General features: G+C 40.2%; 2 protein-coding genes across 2 annotated transcripts; both read right to left on the bottom strand.

Annotated features, from left to right (window-relative positions):
* Positions 1 to 3,167: 3,167 nt before the first annotated feature.
* Positions 3,168 to 10,699, bottom strand: LOC133400609 (proepiregulin-like). The gene is made up of 5 exons (XM_061673444.1): positions 10,552 to 10,699; positions 5,260 to 5,346; positions 4,344 to 4,470; positions 4,118 to 4,264; positions 3,168 to 3,492 (listed from the first exon to the last, which is right to left on the bottom strand). Exons 1-5 carry the CDS (start codon positions 10,583 to 10,585, stop codon positions 3,426 to 3,428), a joined length of 462 nt encoding a protein of 153 aa, XP_061529428.1. The 5' UTR covers positions 10,586 to 10,699; the 3' UTR covers positions 3,168 to 3,425.
* Positions 10,700 to 11,275: 576 nt separating this feature from the next.
* Positions 11,276 to 13,672, bottom strand: epgn (epithelial mitogen homolog (mouse)). Its single transcript, XM_061672112.1, has 5 exons — positions 13,555 to 13,672; positions 13,338 to 13,421; positions 12,742 to 12,862; positions 12,491 to 12,655; positions 11,276 to 12,266 (listed from the first exon to the last, which is right to left on the bottom strand). The coding sequence occupies exons 1-5, from the start codon at positions 13,577 to 13,579 to the stop codon at positions 12,212 to 12,214; spliced, it is 450 nt and encodes a 149-aa protein (XP_061528096.1). The 5' UTR covers positions 13,580 to 13,672; the 3' UTR covers positions 11,276 to 12,211.
* Between the last annotated feature and the right edge of the window lie 777 nt (positions 13,673 to 14,449).

Raw genomic sequence — 14,449 nt, 5'->3', positions numbered from 1 at the left:
GTCTGGAGCGTGGCTTCGCGCTTGCGTGGCAGCTTTAGAGTGCCTCATCGTCTCTGTGTGGAAGACCCCTGTGACGGCCTAATGGGAGAAATACCAGCCAGCAGTAGTATTTGATGGATATTTTGACCGTGGAGGGCGGCGTGGTTTCAGTGCATTCGGCAGAGACACTTCATCCATTTTCCATCCATTTCCAACACCGCTTATCCTGGTTAGGGTCGCGGGACGCTGGAGCCTATCCCAGCTGACTTCGGGCGAACGGCGGACTACACCCTGAACTGGTCGCCGGTCAGTCGCAGGGCACATATAGACACGGACAACCATTCGCACTCACATTCACACCGTCACTGAGTGGGAATTGAACCCACGCCGCCTGCACCAAAGTCAGGCGAGTGTACCACTACACCATCAGTGACTCACTCGCTTCATTTTTAATGATTTTGAAGCCATTTGTTGGGCTGCACAATACTGTGTCATTTGTGCTTAAATCAATATGAAGTTATTTCAACATATAATCAAGAGCAATTAACATGTAATAAGACCAATAATATTTGCTCATTATATTGGACATAGTTCGTCATCATTTATTTCATGACGAAACAATATACAGTATCTAATGCCATTTGAAATTATTGAATGGATTTTTTTTTTTTTAAATTGTTGAACAGAATTTGCTTAGGCGGCACGTTGAATAGTGCGGTGCCCTGTGATTGGCTGTGGGTGTGGGTGTGTGTTTTTATGAGTGAATCGATGCCGCGTGTTACTATTTCTGTACATTTTGGGCGGGGAGGGTGTGACCGTGGCTGCTGTTGTTGTGTCTGCACATCCTCGGTGTCTCTTTGGAATCCGCCTGCGTGGGATGTTGGGAGTTCTCGGCACATATTGTTTGGGGTGTTACGTACGTGGGTGGAAAGTCTGGAAAAAAGCCTGAAGGGAAGCACCTCATAGCAGCTGCCCTCACAAACACACAAACATACACACACACACACACACACACACACACACTGCACCTCAAGGGAAAATATAAAAATAGCTGCATATGTCAGGACAAAGTGTATCAATGAAACTGCAGCTTCTCCGCAATTAGGAAGAATACGATCATTTCATGCAACCAGGTGTCCTTTCGGTATCTGTGTACAGAAGAATCCCACATCGTGACTCCTCAGGCAATAATAGAGGAAGCTGAACTCTCAGCTCACGATCCAAAGCATACCACATCATCCTTCAAACATGGTGGAATCGGGTCACGTTCAAGTCGAGGTATCAGCATACATGTGAATGTACCTTGTAAATAATGCTCCTCTGAAACATTGGTTAATGATTAATTATACATTTATTCATGTCAGACAGGCTTTTAATAATAATTTGGTCTAGACAATTATTATGACAATATTCTTTGCTGACCAGAAACATACAGTACTATATGTGCATGGGAAATGAGCAGTATGTACAGTAAGGGCTAAATTAAAGCTTTTTTAACTTGTTAAAATATGACTTTAATCTTTCTTTAAACTTTGACTTTAATATGATATATAATATATATATTACAACTTTATCTTGGAGAAATTCAACATTATTCTGAGAAGTTTATGAAGTTTTATCTTGACAAAAGTAGATAACTTTTTAGGGGGGGAAATATGTCTTTATTCTCATAACATACTTAATTTTTTTCCAAGAAAAATCAAACAAAATTGCTATCATAACATTACAACTTTTTCTCGAGAAAAGGCAACTTTTTAATTCTCATGCCATTTGGTGGTCTGCATGGTAGTTACAGTATGTCTAATTGGCATTAAGATTATGAGGGGGTCCTTGGAGTAAAATTCTCCCAAGAACCAAAAACTTACAAAACCACATTCAAAGTCTATACTTCAATCACATGTGGATTTTTTAGTTGTATTTTTTTCACATCCGGTGGCTTGTGTATTCAGGCAAAATCGTTGTCTCAATACTTCTGGATTTAACTGCAAGCTGTCAACATGCCAGAAACTTAATCCAAAACGGGCGTCTGCAACACGTGCACGCTGACTTTTGAAATTGTGTCGGAGCACATGCAAAGATGCGGATTAGTGCAAAGCTTCCACTGTCTAACCTACTGACACGCAACAATGAGATCATAACCACAACGCGCCACCGACAACAGCAAAATATTGTCCAGAATCGGGGGAACGATGCTGCAAATGTCAGGTTAATGTTTGTGGGATTATTGCTCTCATTAGCATATAGAGCACACTGACATGACCAATTCAGTAGTTTGAAACAGCTCGCTAGGTCCGTTTAAGAAACTAATGAGGGTGTGTGGAGTATAATGGTGTTGATACATTAACCTGACACGCAACCGTCATGATGCATCGTTTTGCATTACACATTTACATGGAAAATGTTAATATGATATTTATCAGTTGTTTTCCTGTAACACTTTATCACAGCGATTCCCAGCGTTAGATGATCAAACTTTACTTATTGGTCTGAAAATGATTATTTATTTACCACAAATAATGGCATATACTCACAGGCATATATTCTTTTTCCTCTGTGAAAAATGACTAACATTACTGCAGCATACTGAGCGGTTTTGACCGTCTTCTTTGTGTCCATGCGTCTGTGTTATAATGCCACCTGGTGGCCAAGACGCACACCAGAAGAAGCCCCACAATGAATGCATGAAATCATGATGCGCATTTTCTTTAATTCGTTACATTCTATTAAATTACCGTATGTTATTACTGCAAATGTTTATGAATGACAAAACTGTGGAGTGCTATTTTCCTTGTTTCAAAAACACGTTACAAAGTTGTTTGTTGGTGTTTCATGAGAAGGGTGGGAGGCATTAATGGCATTTCCATTTCCATTCATTTCAGTAGGGAGTGTTTTGATCCTTGAGGTGTTTCCGAAAGCATGTCACAGACACGTTATAAGACACCGAAGTATGGTTTTAAATTGTGGAAAAAAATGCATAATGCCATTAGCCTATGAGTATATTTTCCCAAGTAATTTTTAACTGTCACAATATCACTAAACAAATTCCAATGTGCTTGCTAAACATTGTGGGGTTTTTTTTCTCTTTATGTATATGTAGATTCTTAGTTATCCAGGCCATAGTAATCCACACGTGTGGAGAAAGGGTAAAAAAAAAAAAAAAGACTTTCATATTTAAAAGTAAACCAGTGCAAGATTGACTGTTTTTATTTGTTTGTGGCAGAACTTCCATTGTACACATAAAATCTTCATGGCAATAAATTATCATCATCCTTTCTGACTAAACACGTTGCAATTTTTTGGGCATTGAAAATGCAGAAAGGTATAAATAAATACAAGCCAAATCATGCAAAAAGCTAAAGTGCAAGATTTATCTTAAAAAACTAAAATTAAAAAAAGTTAAAAAAAAAAAAAAAAGGGGGCTCCTTTAGTCATTTGTAGCATGGACATTACATTGTCTGGACTCCTTGGTAGCCTTGCCGCTTCTGCTGGGGATTGCATTTATTCTTCTTATACCTGTAACACAAACACACAACAGTTATTGAAACTAATGTTGTATTTTGCTGTGAAACATTTCAAACACAAGCATTGGACCAATGTAGCAACACACCATATTTGCAAACTTAATGAGCGAAAATTTAAATTGTTAAAAAATAATAACGATAGCGCATATTGTTAGCCGAATAGCATAATTTCCTAAATCATTTGTTAATCACTCAAAAAACAACAAAAATGCTTGATAAATAATTGGGCTTTTTTTCTTGTTTTCCCAAACCGCACAAATATGACATAGGCAACTATGCTATAATGCTAATGATATTTCCAAATTTGGTTTCCCAATAATGATTTAAAAAATGTGTTAAATAGAATAAAATAATGGCTGGAATTTGTATAAAGCAATACAAGTTTAAATGAAATTACTTTAATTCATAAATCTTATAATCAACAGTACAGTACAATATGGAATAATATTGTCATCTATAACAATCACAAAAAAGAATTTGACACTGACACTAGAACTACAGCGCATTATTATGATGATCATGATGATTATTCAAATGGATCATAATGAGGACATTAGCTATTCCAGAGAACACTTTTCCACGATTGCATGATATTCCTTGGTGAATGGCGCACTTACCACTTGCAGCAGAAGTAGAGCCCTCCAGCCAGGCCCACGGCGAGCAGCGTCACGCAGAAGATGATGAAGATGACCTGCTCCTCTCCTATTGGCTTGAAGACCAGCTCCAGGTTGCTACAGCGGGGCCCGTAGAAACCACCGTGACACCTGCGGCGTGGATTCACGTCATTGCGTCATACGGTATAGACAGTATACTGTATAACCAATCTTACATGTGCACACTTACTTGCAGTGGTGCTCGTTTAAGTCCACCAGCAGCATGCACTGACCTCCGTTCATGCAGTAGTTGGCGAAAGTGGCGTCGCAGTTCTGGGTGGTGCGTTTCACCACATGGGAGCGCTCTTCTCCACGGCCTGCAGCAACATGCACGTTTGTTTTTCACTCAAACAATCTATGTAGGAAAAGCCTACTAGAACATCCATCCATCCATTTTCTGAGCCGCTTCTCCTCACTAGGGTCGCGGGCGTGCTGTAGCCTATCCCAGCTGTCATCGGGCAGGAGGCGGGGTACACCCTGAACTGGTTGCCACCCAATCGCAGGGCACATACGAACAAACAACCATTCGCACTCACATTCACACTTACGGGCAATTTAGAGTCTCCAATTCATGCATGTTTTTGGGACGTGGGAGGAAACCGGAGTGCTCGGAGAAAACCCACGCAGGCACGGGGAGAACATGCAAACTCCACACAGGCGGGACCGGGGATTGAACCCGCGTCCTCAGAACTGTGAGGCTGACGCTCTAACCAGTCGTCCACCGTGCCGCCCTACTAGAACATCTGAACTTTATTTGAGGATACTCCGAGGCACTTGAAATGGTGACTCCCGTTTAACATGAGTTGGAATGGGACTGGTTTGTTCTGAACACAGCCACAACCCCAATTATAAGAGGGTGTGCACACTTGTGCAACCACATTATCTCAGTTGTTTGTTTTTCCTTCCCCTCTTGAAAAGAATCGATATAATCAATAAAACTCAGGTGTGCACATTACAGGTCATATTAATGATGGAAAAAGTTGAGTAATTATCTATCTTTTTTTCTCATTTAAATAAAATATACATATCACAAAATCCTGGCATTTCAATAGGGGTGTGTAGACTTTTTATATCTACTGTATCTGTCTGCCGTCTGTCCAGTATACCTGCAGACATGGAGGAGTCAGTTTGTGTAGTCTGAAGTATGGATGAGACGCTCTTTGTCAGGACAAAAGGCCACACCAGCATGACACCTGTTGAACACAAACATGTACAGCACATCATATGTGTTAAGTAATATTGTATTATGAAAGTCAAAATGATTTGCACATGTCTCCAATGGCCACACTCCTAAATAAGAAAATATTTGCCAAATTACATGACGAGACACTCGGGTGTTCCTCTGGCTTTCTTAAATGAGCTGGAAGCGGTGACGAAGAATGCGCTTTTTTTTTTTTCTTTCTTTTTTTAACAGCACGAATAAAACAATTTTTGTTTTGCGAATATCAAATGGGTCGCACTGTGCTGTGCCACGTTAACCCCTTCAAGGGGCTATCAAACGAAAGGAATAAGGCATGAGTGTACTTTAGGTTCCATTTGAAATAAGAAGTTTGAGGAATGAACAGCTGACAGGAAATGAGGCCGAAGATTAAGACTCGTGTGGACAGTGGAATATTGTACAATATAAAGTTGCAATCATTTCTACTCTTTACAATACCACCTCCTCAACTACTACAACTATAACTACTACCACTGATTCGACGACGATACTGTAACTGCCAGTGCTACTAAAAGGAATGTTACTACCACTACAACTATTATTACTACCGCTTCTACTACTACTATTGCTAAATACCACGCATACTGTACTTCTGCAATTACACTTACTACTGCCACTACGACTACTATCACTACTACCACTTACACTAGTGCTTCTGCTTTCATTATTATTAGCACTTACTGTACTATTGTACCACTACTACCAATACCCATGCACGTGCACAGATTTCATTATGACTACATCTAGTATTACTACTACTATAACTCATACTACAACTACTATTGCTACTAATACTACTGTCACTATACTACTTGAACTACTACAATTACAACCACTATTACTACAACCAATTACAGTACATTACACCCCACACCCACCCGGCCGCACCCCCGACCACAATCACATCTCTGATTTCTGCGTTAACCAACCATGAACAGGATGTGAGACGCATCTTCAAACAACAAAAGATTAACAAAGCGGCAGGCCCGGACCATGTGTCCCCATCCTGCCTCCAAGTCTGCGCGGAGCAGCTCGCTCCAGTCTTCACACAGATCTTCAATAGATCTCTGGAAATGTGCGAAGTTCCATTCTGTTTCAAACGTTCCACCATCATTCCAGTCCCCAAGAAACCTGCAATCTCGGGTCTGAATGACTACAGGCCTGTCGCTTTGACATCTGTGGTCATGAAGTCCTTTGAACGTCTCGTGCTGGACCACCTCAAGAGTGTCACAGGTCCCCTGCTGGACCCCCTGCAGTTTGCCTACCAAGCGAACAGGTCTGCGGATGATGCAGTCAACATGGGACTGCACTTCATCCTAGAACACCTCGACAGTGCAGGGACCTACGCGAGGATCCTGTTGGTGGACTTCAGCTCAGCGTTCAACACCATCATCCCTGAACTCCTTTCATCCAAGCTTCTCCAGCTCAGCGTCTCACCTGCCATCTGCCAGTGGATTTACAGCTTTCTGACGGGCAGGACACAGCAAGTCAGGCTGGGGGAGGCCACCTCCTCCACACGCAGCATCAGCACTGGGGCACCCCAAGGAGGTGTCCTCTCTCCGCTGCTCTTCTCTCTCTACACGAACGACTGCACCTCAGCGAACCCGACTGTCAAGCTCCTGAAGTTTGCAGATGACACCACTGTCATCGGCCTCATCAAGGACGGTGACGAGTCTGCATATCGACAGGAAGCGGAGCGGCTGGAGCTGTGGTGCGGGCGACACAACCTGGAGCTGAACACGCTCAAGACTGTAGAGATGATTGTGGACTTCAGGAGCCATCCTTCGCCACAGCTGCCCCTCACGCTGTCCAGCTGCCTTGTGTCGACCGTCGAGACCTTCAAGTTCCTGGGAATTACAATTTCTCAGGACCTGAGGTGGGCAACCAACATCAACTCCGTCCTCAAAAAGGCTCAGCAGAGGATGTACTTCCTGCGGCTTCTGAGAAAGCACGGCCTGCCACCGGAGCTGCTGAGACAGTTCTACACAGCGGTCATCGAATCGGTCCTGTGTTCTTCCATCACAGTCTGGTTCGGTGCTGCTACAAAAAAGGACAAACTCCGACTGCAACGGACAATCAAAACTCCTGAAAGGATTGTCTGTACCCCCCTACCCACCCTTGAGGACTTGCACGCTGCCAGAATTAAAGACAAGAGCGTGCAAAATCCTCTCAGACCCTGCGCACCCCGGTCACCGGCTCTTCCAGCTCCTTCCCTCAGGTAGGCGCTACCGATCAATGCAAACTAGAACTAGCAGACATTCCAACAGCTTCTTCCTTCTTGCGATCAAGTTCTTAAACAGCTAACCTATAATTCCATTACAACATGCTGGCAATTTTTTGACTTGAGTTCGTTGTCACATTTCTGTGGGGCCAATTATGTATTACTCGTGCACTCACTGTAGTTGTCTCGCCACGCTGTTGTTGACCAATACTGGCCACTCATGCCAGAGTAGCATCTGCTCCATTTGCACACTGATTGAGGAGTATCTGTAACATTTGCACAACCAACATTGTCCCAGACTATCGCACTACTCGTCACTTTAAACCGCATTCACTCCTTGAAGTCTCGACGCCCTTTGCACAATGGTCATTGCACCGGACTATTGCAATATTAGTCGTTCAAACTGCTCAAAGTGCTAGAGGACTCTGCATCTTTTTGCACAGTTGTCAAAAAAATAATAATAAATAATTAAAAATAATAATAAAATGTACCGGCATTACCAGATAACTAGCAACCCTTTTCTGTTCAGTGACTGTTTTTCTCAATGTCTTTACGTCTCAAAAGTGTTCTCCGTCAATTGACTGTCTGTTGTCGTACTAGAGCGGCTCCAACTACCGGAGACAAATTCCTTGTGTGTTTTTGGACATACTTGGCAAATAAAGATGATTCTGATTCTGATTACTACGACTTATACTACAAGTACTAATGCTACTACTGCTATTTCAACTCTGCAGCTACTACTGTCACTATGACTACTATTTCTACTACCACTACAAATACTACTGTGACCACACCTATAACACTATTACTGCTACCTTGACAACAACTAATATTGCAACTCTTACTACCCGTAACGCTACTACCAATTACACTAGTACAATTACAACCACTACTTTGACTACTACTACAATTATTACATCAACCACTTATCCTCTTTTTCTACTTTCTTATCTCTCGCTTTCTCTCTTTCCCTTTTCTTCCTCATTCTCTCTCCTACCGCCACCACTACGACTACTACTATTACTACTTTCTATACTTTCTCCTACCTTTCTCTCTCTCTCTTAACACTCTATCAGCACTACTTGCAGAAACAATGAAATGTATTTCAGCGCCCTTTAGCGACAAAGTGAGGAGACTGCAACTGATTTGAAGGTGGGGGGGACAAATCAATTATTTCCATTGAGGACTATTTCCATTGAGGACTCCATTGAGGACTCCGCATCGGCCTCCTCTTCATGTTTTTACTTGTTTGATGACAACGCTGGAGGAGTCTCATTTGTGCAACCAGAAAATGTTAGCCAACACTGACATAACCTGATCATTCTGGTTTTAACCCGTCTATTGTAGATAATGTACTCATATGACGCAGACACTTTGACCAACCTGTCACGGTTAGGATGATGAAGACTTCCCAACTTACTTTAAGCCCCTGCAAAGCGAAAATAAGTCTTTAAACTTGACAAGCCACAGAGTTGTTAACAACCCCACCAAATTTGAATGATTTAAAAAAACTTGTCAAGTATATAAAATGTGGCTTCAAAATCGTGAAAAATCGACCCTTTATCTCCGCTCTCAAGCACTGTGGCTGTGTCCACTGAATGCGTGAAACCAGGTCCCGCTAAAAAAAAAAAAAGCTACTTCAGCATCTTTCTTATGCCTTGATTGGAAAAAAATCACCTTCTCAAAACAAGTACACAAATAATAAAATAAGTGGGAAAAAATGTGCCAAAGGAACTGGATTATTTCTGAGAATTATGAGGAACTGCGGTTGAAAAAAGGAACATTGAGGAGGGGGACACCGTTTCTCCAGTGAGGCTGAAGCAATGAATGTAAAGCTCAAGTTCGCCATCAAAGTGAAAACATCATAATTCGTTTGAGAGACAGGCAAATTGCGTACCGGCCCTTTAACTGTGTCAAGAACCCAGAGAATGACTCAGTGACCTTTTGTGACAGATGCTGGTCAAAAGTGACACATTAAATTCTTTGCCAGTCCCCCATATTAAAATGGATATTTGACTTCAACAGCCGTCAATGGCAGTGAATGAATTAAGACAATTGATACTTTTTGTACTGTAATTATGATGGGACAAATCCAATTCTGAACTTTAAAGTGTAATTGGTGGAAGTTACCCTTGTAGTATTGTTACAGCCAAAGATGAGAATATTCCTGTTTTCCTTCTCGTCTATTAAATAAGTGCAAAATAAGGATAAAGAATGAGAAAGTTGTTCAAGGATAAAGTGTTGCCTCATTTGATCATCGGTTCAGCTATGATTTGCTGCTTATTTAACGTGAATTTAAAAAGATGAATTGTCCCTGTTTGTTTGACATGCAGGGACATCACATTAAATCAAAACATGGTGGATAGTTCTGTTCAAAAAGTGATCATTAAACATTGCAAAATACAGTATTTCATGATTTTGTTATAATTTGGATGATTATGGTTTACAGCGAACAAAGTCAAACTTCACCATCACAAGTAATTTGAATATCCCATAATCAAAATGATTTTTTAATACAGAAGATAGTTAGGAACTGGCCGTGTAAAAAGTATTTTCTAATGTTTAATGAATCTGTCCATGGTTTCACTTTTTGAAATGAACTGAAATAAATCCTTTTGGTTGAGTTTATTACAAGAAAAATGTACCCCAAAAAATGCTCGTTTAGTGTGCAGTACAAGGAAAACGCGATATAAAATGTAAGAAAAAAATATCAACATGTGTATGAACTCATTTCTAAGCAACTAAATGTTTAGGTACCTCATATTTAAGATAGAACAAATAATCAAAGATCTGGGTCATTTTGGTTATCATAACTGACCCAACAAATTCCAATTATGTATACCCTTATTTAAAATGCAATGCACTCATATCATGATTTAATATCACATATTAAAATCATTCGACCCTTGAACGAGCAAAACGTCCCCCAAAAAGCACGCTAAAGAAACTCCAACTTACCGAAAATGGAGAGAAGAGCTGACACTTTTGCCATTTGGGACGAGGACGTACAGTAGTTTCGCTCTGCTAAAATGTGCAAAAATACCTTCGACCTGTTTTCAGGGCTGCGGTTCGTTGTGTTGTGTGTCACTAACCAAGTAACGGTGAGCTGAGGTGTGCTCATGTGGGTGCGGTCGAAAGGCACACTGTCATGCGTTAGCAGTTAAAGATCCCACTTAGTGACGGGCCCTGAAGGCATCATTATCGTCGTCATCACCATTCCTTTTCTTTCTTTCACTTTTTTTTTTGCAATAATTGATGGCTTTAAATTCCCTGGCGAACACAACCCACAAAAACTCACTCTCTAATTAAAAAAAAAAAAAAAAAAAGTGACAAAGATAGCTGCTTACTTTTGATTGTCACTGTGAGAGAGGCATTCATTTAACAATGTTTATTTTTGTGTGGTTCGTGTACTGCCTCATACCACGAACCTTAAACTACAATAATAAATATATTAACCCTTACATCATGTTCATTTTCTATATGCACAATTGCTCACACGCCGGTTAATTTTCCTAACTCAAATTATGAACTACAGATCTTTTCAAAATGTACCATATTAACATTAAAAAATGGAAGATTAATCCTTAATCAATGTTTCAGAGATAATACCGTCAACTTTTCTTGTTTCTCTGTGTTTAACACAAGATGCATGTCAACAAATAGAATACTGTGGAAAACCATTTATTACAGTAGTTCAATTTAAAAAGTGAAATTCATTTACTACACACAGGGAAGTACTTCATGATAAACAAACAAAACTATACGTATAAAATATATTTAAAAAACTATATACACACACACAGCGGCTGAAATAAGTATTTAACAGGTCACTATTTTTCTCATTAATTATATTTCCAAAGGTGCTATTGACATGAAATGTTCACCAGATGTTGGGAACAATCCAAGTACTCCCTACATACAAAGAAAGTAGAATAAGATCAGAAATTAAGCTGTAATAATGTGAAATGACACAGGGAAAAAGTATTGAACACATGAAAAAAGGGAGGTGCAAAAACACCTGCAAAATGCAAATGCTCTACATTCTATTAAAGAGATTCCCTTGGTGGGCAAATCCTGTCATTGTTCAATATGAAAATATTGCATACATTTATTTTCTCCCCCTTTGGTCAACTGTGATTTCATTTATATCGAATGGGACATTGGCAATATTGTTGTGACTGATGTGTCATCATATTTGTTGATTTATACAATGCTCAACATAAATCAAGATGAAATGCCTGCGGCATATACAAGGCTACAAAATACTCCCCCATATGTGGCCCCTTCATTATATTGCAGATTGTGAAATGTAATTTTCATCGATTAAAAAAAAAAAAAAGTCAATTATTTTGTTAAACAAAATACACACATTTAAAATTTTATTCATTTATTAAACAAACAAATAAATTGAACACAAAATAAGTTATAACAATAAATAGTCACATTTTTCATGTAGTCTACAGGATAATTGCACAGGGTTTTGTTACTCTTGGCTGTTTTGTGCTTGGTGGAAAACGTCACAGGTGGTTAGCGTTGTGCAAATGAAAAGAACATTTGTTGTCTCCTCTTAAATGTGGCAGGGAGGATGAGCATGAAGATTCGGGAAGTGTGGAGAGTGTCACACAGTCACCTCACATGGTACAGATTTGATTTGCTTTGCTGATTTTATACACCTGGGAAAGAAAAAAAAAAAAAAAAAAAAAAGTATTACTTAAGAAATAAGTACTGAACATTTGTTGGAGGCAGCATGGTGTAATAGTGCTTAGCACTTCTGCCTCACAATTTAGAGGTCCCTGGTTCGAATCTTGTCTCAGGTCACATTTATAAATAATCAAATCAACAACGTGTCAATTGATCAACTCAATATGTGATTCATACATGAAACGAAGGCACTCACCTCTTGCGGACGATGCAGGAAATGATGAAGACCAGGATGAAGATGAATATGGCCGCCCCGCAGCTGATGGCGATGAGGTGCTCCATAAAATGGCTACTTCGACAGAACATGGAGTCAACCTCGCCATCATAGTGGCAGCGATTCCCGCTGAAGCCGGATGTGCAGCTAAACAGGGAAGACGAGTTAGAGCATTCCAGAGAGACCGAGCACGAATCGACGCGTTTGTTCCAAGTGCGTGTTTGATATCTCACATGCAAAAGGGTTCTGTGTTGTCCTGGGGATAGACGCATGTGCCGCCATTTAAACAGAAGTGCTGGTCTTGGCTTCCACACGGCCTGTGTGAACTCATGAGTTGAGGATCCGCGATGGTGACTGCACAGAGCAAATATTGTTAGTGACCTCAATTGAATGATTTTTTTTAAAATAAAAATGCGTGGAAAAATAATACAATACTTAAAATGTATGAGCCATTTTTTCCCCCTCTTGGGCAACAGTAAACAAAACAAAACAACAAATTCAACTAGGAAAGCATCTTATCCCCGCTTCTGTTTTTATGTCAGTTCTAAATTATATTTACTGGCATTGAAACACATTCACAGAAATGAAGTACACATTCAGTCAAATATGGTCCATTTTCATCTACACTTACGGTCAGAGATTGCATTTATTTAAGTTATTTTATTTATATTTTAGTTATCCAATTTCTCTTCACGAGTTACAAAATTTGTATGTACATAATCGTATGATGGAGATGTTAGATTTGATTGACACAGTCAGAGATGTATTTATAAATGCTTATTCTGATTGTATAGGAAAGCAGGGGAATTGTAAAGGAACTGATAGTTACTGTTTTCAAGCTGAGTCAGATTTGTTGTGGTTTGTGCCGACTGTCCCGACGCTGCCAGGAGAAGAAGAACGGCTGACAGCACACCTGGGGGGTTGGGCGGGGGGATGAGAAAAAGAGCAACAGGACGTTAGGGTTTCATCTCAACACCACCACAATAAAGCTGCTGTAGTATTTTAGCTTACATATTTATATTTAAGAAAATGATGAATGAACTCACCCTTTTTGAGACTCTGCGCAAACATTTCGTCTTGCTCTCAAAATCGCTGTTTCAACGCAGTGCTGCTTAACATCCTCTGAACTTTATATAGTGCAAGCTCCCAACCACGGGGATTTTTTTTGGGGGGGGATAACCAATGAAACAAAAGGTTCTATGAAACCGAGAGCACTTCCTTTACACCCCCCCCCCACAAAAAAAATAACCTTACATCACACTTCCTTTATTCCCACGTACTTGGTGCATGCACAGACAGGTCCATCTGGGCTGCTGAGACTGATGAGTGATGGTAGTGATAGTGGAACCACCCGGAGGCTCTTTTCAACGCGGCATCCGCTTTATGACCGCTCTTGGCACGTGAAAACATAAGACACTCCTTTTCGAGCGTACCTTTAGCACTGTTTATTTCATATTCACTTTCCCGGATTTCAAATGTCCTTGGTAGAAAAAATATGAACTCTTATAAGAAGAAATCAATAAAAATAAAAAAGGAACTAAAAGGAACATGGTATAAACTTCTCAAGTAAGCAGGTATGGAGTCTTGATGCTTGTATCGAGCTTTTTAGAATGTTTGTAAACAATAGGCACCAGGGTACTTCCGGGTGGCAGAAAGTGATTGACTACCACTGACTTCAACTGAAAACGATAACGAAAACTTGTATTAGGATTGCGCTGCCAGATACAGCTAAAAGGTTTAGGTATTTTTTGATGTTCAAAAAAAAAATTATTGATTAAAAAAGATATTTATTTCTAAATACATTTTAGGTTTGAAGATCATTGCTGTAAACGTACAAAGACTGAGAACTATGTAGTAGTCAATTGTGGAGATACATTTTTTGGGGCGACGCACTTTGGCTCCGGCATGAGAACTTGAGCGCCTTCGTTCGCATCAGCACTC

This window comes from Phycodurus eques, chromosome 3 (assembly GCF_024500275.1).
Source record: "Phycodurus eques isolate BA_2022a chromosome 3, UOR_Pequ_1.1, whole genome shotgun sequence".
NCBI lineage: Eukaryota > Metazoa > Chordata > Actinopteri > Syngnathiformes > Syngnathidae > Phycodurus > Phycodurus eques.
This window is presented reverse-complemented; position numbering and strand designations above follow the sequence as displayed.

Coding starts and splice junctions, on each gene's coding strand:
- LOC133400609 (XM_061673444.1), bottom strand. CDS start 10,585: ATGGCAAAAGTGTCAGCTCTTCTCTCCATTTTCG. Junction 5,347..10,551: donor AGCTCTTCTCTCCATTTTCG/GTAAGTTGGAGT, acceptor TGTGTTCAACAG/GTGTCATGCTGGTGTGGCCT. Junction 3,493..4,117: donor CTCTACTTCTGCTGCAAGTG/GTAAGTGCGCCA, acceptor TTTGTGTTACAG/GTATAAGAAGAATAAATGCA.
- epgn (XM_061672112.1), bottom strand. CDS start 13,579: ATGTTTGCGCAGAGTCTCAAAAAGG. Junction 12,656..12,741: donor AACACAGAACCCTTTTGCAT/GTGAGATATCAA, acceptor TTCCCTGTTTAG/CTGCACATCCGGCTTCAGCG. Junction 12,267..12,490: donor TCCTGCATCGTCCGCAAGAG/GTGAGTGCCTTC, acceptor TTTCTTTCCCAG/GTGTATAAAATCAGCAAAGC.